Source organism: Branchiostoma belcheri, unplaced genomic scaffold, assembly GCF_001625305.1.
Source record: "Branchiostoma belcheri isolate BF01 breed outbred unplaced genomic scaffold, Haploidv18h27 scaffold334, whole genome shotgun sequence".
In the NCBI taxonomy this organism is placed as follows: Eukaryota; Metazoa; Chordata; class Leptocardii; order Amphioxiformes; family Branchiostomatidae; genus Branchiostoma; species Branchiostoma belcheri.
In genome coordinates, this window is record NW_017803948.1 from 122685 (window position 1) to 125040 (window position 2356).

A 2356-nucleotide genomic window follows, 5' to 3' on the forward strand; every position below is an offset into this window, starting at 1 on the left:
ACCTAGATACAACCGTGGCGGAGGAGACTTCTCACCTTGACTGCTGGGCGGAGGAAAACAGGATGATCCTGAATGGTTCCAAGAGCCAGCTTCTACAGATTTGCTTTAGTAAATCTGTTCCCATTCCTCCATCGATCACCTTGGGCGGCCAACCTGTGCCATCGGTCGGATCGGCGAAGGGACTTGGTTTTATCCTGGATAGAAACCTTTCTTTCAACGAGCAAGTCACCGCCATGACAAGCAAGGCATCGCGGAGACTGCACTACCTGCGTCTGCTCACAAAGCAAGGCACTAGTGTCACGGATCTATAGTGCAAATCTACATGGCACTAGTAAGACCTGTCCTCGAATATTGTCATGTGCTGTTGGTAGGGTGCGGCAAGGAGCAAGAAATGGCCATTGAGAGGGTCCAACGCCGTGCCCTCCGCATCATTTCCCTGGGAGGACGTCGCAGCGTACCCGATCTGCCCACACTGAAGACGAGGAGGGAGGAGGCAGCCGTGCACCTGTTTGAGCGAATGCTGCGAGATGACCACCCCCTAAACGACTTGGTTCCGCCGACTAGGTCTGCAGCAACTGGACTGTCCCAGAGAAACGCTGAGAGGATCAGTCTGCCTCCAGCTCGTACAAAGAGACTGCGCAATTCCTTCTTACACTGTGCTATCCGGTTGTATAATAACAGACCAACACTTGATACACAGTAATCACTTTGTATATATGTAATGCTAAGTGTGTTCGCTTTGCTTTTATGGATAGAATTGGTTGTAATTGAGATGCTGTTTTTTTTAAGATATTCTGCTTGTTACGTTACTTGTAATGTTAAACTTTGTAATGTGTACATTGACTCATGAATTATGTAACCAGGACGTAATTCGGGCAATTTTTGCCCGCGAGCTCCTCTGGACTTTTAATAAACTTGTAAACTTGTAACTTATAAACGTAGATGGATCCCATAATATGTTTATACAGCAATCCTGTACAATTGTTGTGCAACAAAGTTTATTGTCATTGATAACCCCCACCCTGGTGAATTGCTGTGTAAGGGAATTCAAATAAGGCAGAAATTGGCCAGAGATGACAACAATGACAATGCAATAAAAGCTATTAAAACGTTGTTCAGAAAAAGCGCACGAAACTCTCAGAAACGACATTGTTGTGTGCCGTTACTTTTGTGCCCACCCACTATTTCTGACTAATAAAGAACAGACGATGAACGGGAACTGAAACATAGACTGTTTATCATGAAGGTCCTTTTGCGTTGGTAGTAATCATAGTAAAACATTAAAATTTATTCCAACACACAGTTTACAGAAAGATCAAATTTTCAGAGGCATTAAGGACGCCATATATATATAAGAGCACTTCTCATTCCACAGTAACCAGCGCCACCGGATGTGGAGGGAACCTGACGGCTCCTTCTGGAGGCCCTGTGACGTCACCTAACTATCCCGCTAACTATGGCAACAATGAGAACTGTGAGTGGTCGATCACTGTACCAGAAGGAAGCATCATTATCCTCACGTTTGACAGCTTCAACACTGAGTTACGTAGGGACTTTCTGACCATCTACGATGGAGCCAATGAGAATGCTACAGAGATAGAAAAGTAATTATTATCATTTATTTATTTCAGACACTCACTGGCCCATAGTTAGACAGCACAGAAACAAAACATAAATACATATGAAAATAAAACCAACACGAATTAGATTCTATACAAACAGACGTTTGTTGAGGTTTGTTAAAGTATGAGTTGCGATGGAAGGAAACCGACCTAAGTACAGACTGAACACTATTGTTAGAGTCAATAAATGAACTTTATTGTCAAACAGTTGTACATTGTAAAATGTTGACAACAAGTTCAATGTGAGCAATACGATAGGTCTATTCTAAGACACTACTTCAAAAAATATTAACGTATTGACATGATGTACGTTACGTTTATTACAGGACTTTCTCTCTTTTGTAAGGCACCACATTTATATTTTGGTCTAAGTACCAGGAATTGTGCTAACGAATTCACACGAATTTTACGGAATGCATACGATCCATTACTAGAAACATACGAATCTTACGTAATGCATACGATCCATTACTAGAAACAATCGAATCTTACGGAATGCATACGATCCATTACTAGAAAATACGAATCTTACGGAATGCATACGATCCATTACTAGAAAGATACGAATTTTACGGAATTCATACGATCCATTACTAGAAACGAATCTTACGGAATACATACAACGAAAAACAGCCCCAATGCTGGTAATATTACAATAGTTTGTGCGTCAGATATTGATTTTTGTTTTGTTTTCTTGTTTTATTACACAACATCTAGGCTAACGGGTCCCCACT

The 2356-nt window shown here is 41.5% G+C and overlaps 1 protein-coding gene across 1 annotated transcript in view; it reads left to right on the forward strand.

Annotated features, from left to right (window-relative positions):
- Window positions 1–391: 391 nt before the first annotated feature.
- Window positions 392–2356, forward strand: part of LOC109475359 (deleted in malignant brain tumors 1 protein-like) — a gene marked incomplete at its 3' end in the record, with an annotated part of 10756 nt that continues 8791 nt past the window's right edge. The window contains exons 1-2 of the mRNA XM_019775969.1: window positions 392–623; window positions 1376–1546. Coding sequence (XP_019631528.1) covers window positions 392–623; window positions 1376–1546 — 403 coding nt within the window. The remainder of the gene's footprint in view (window positions 624–1375; window positions 1547–2356) is intronic.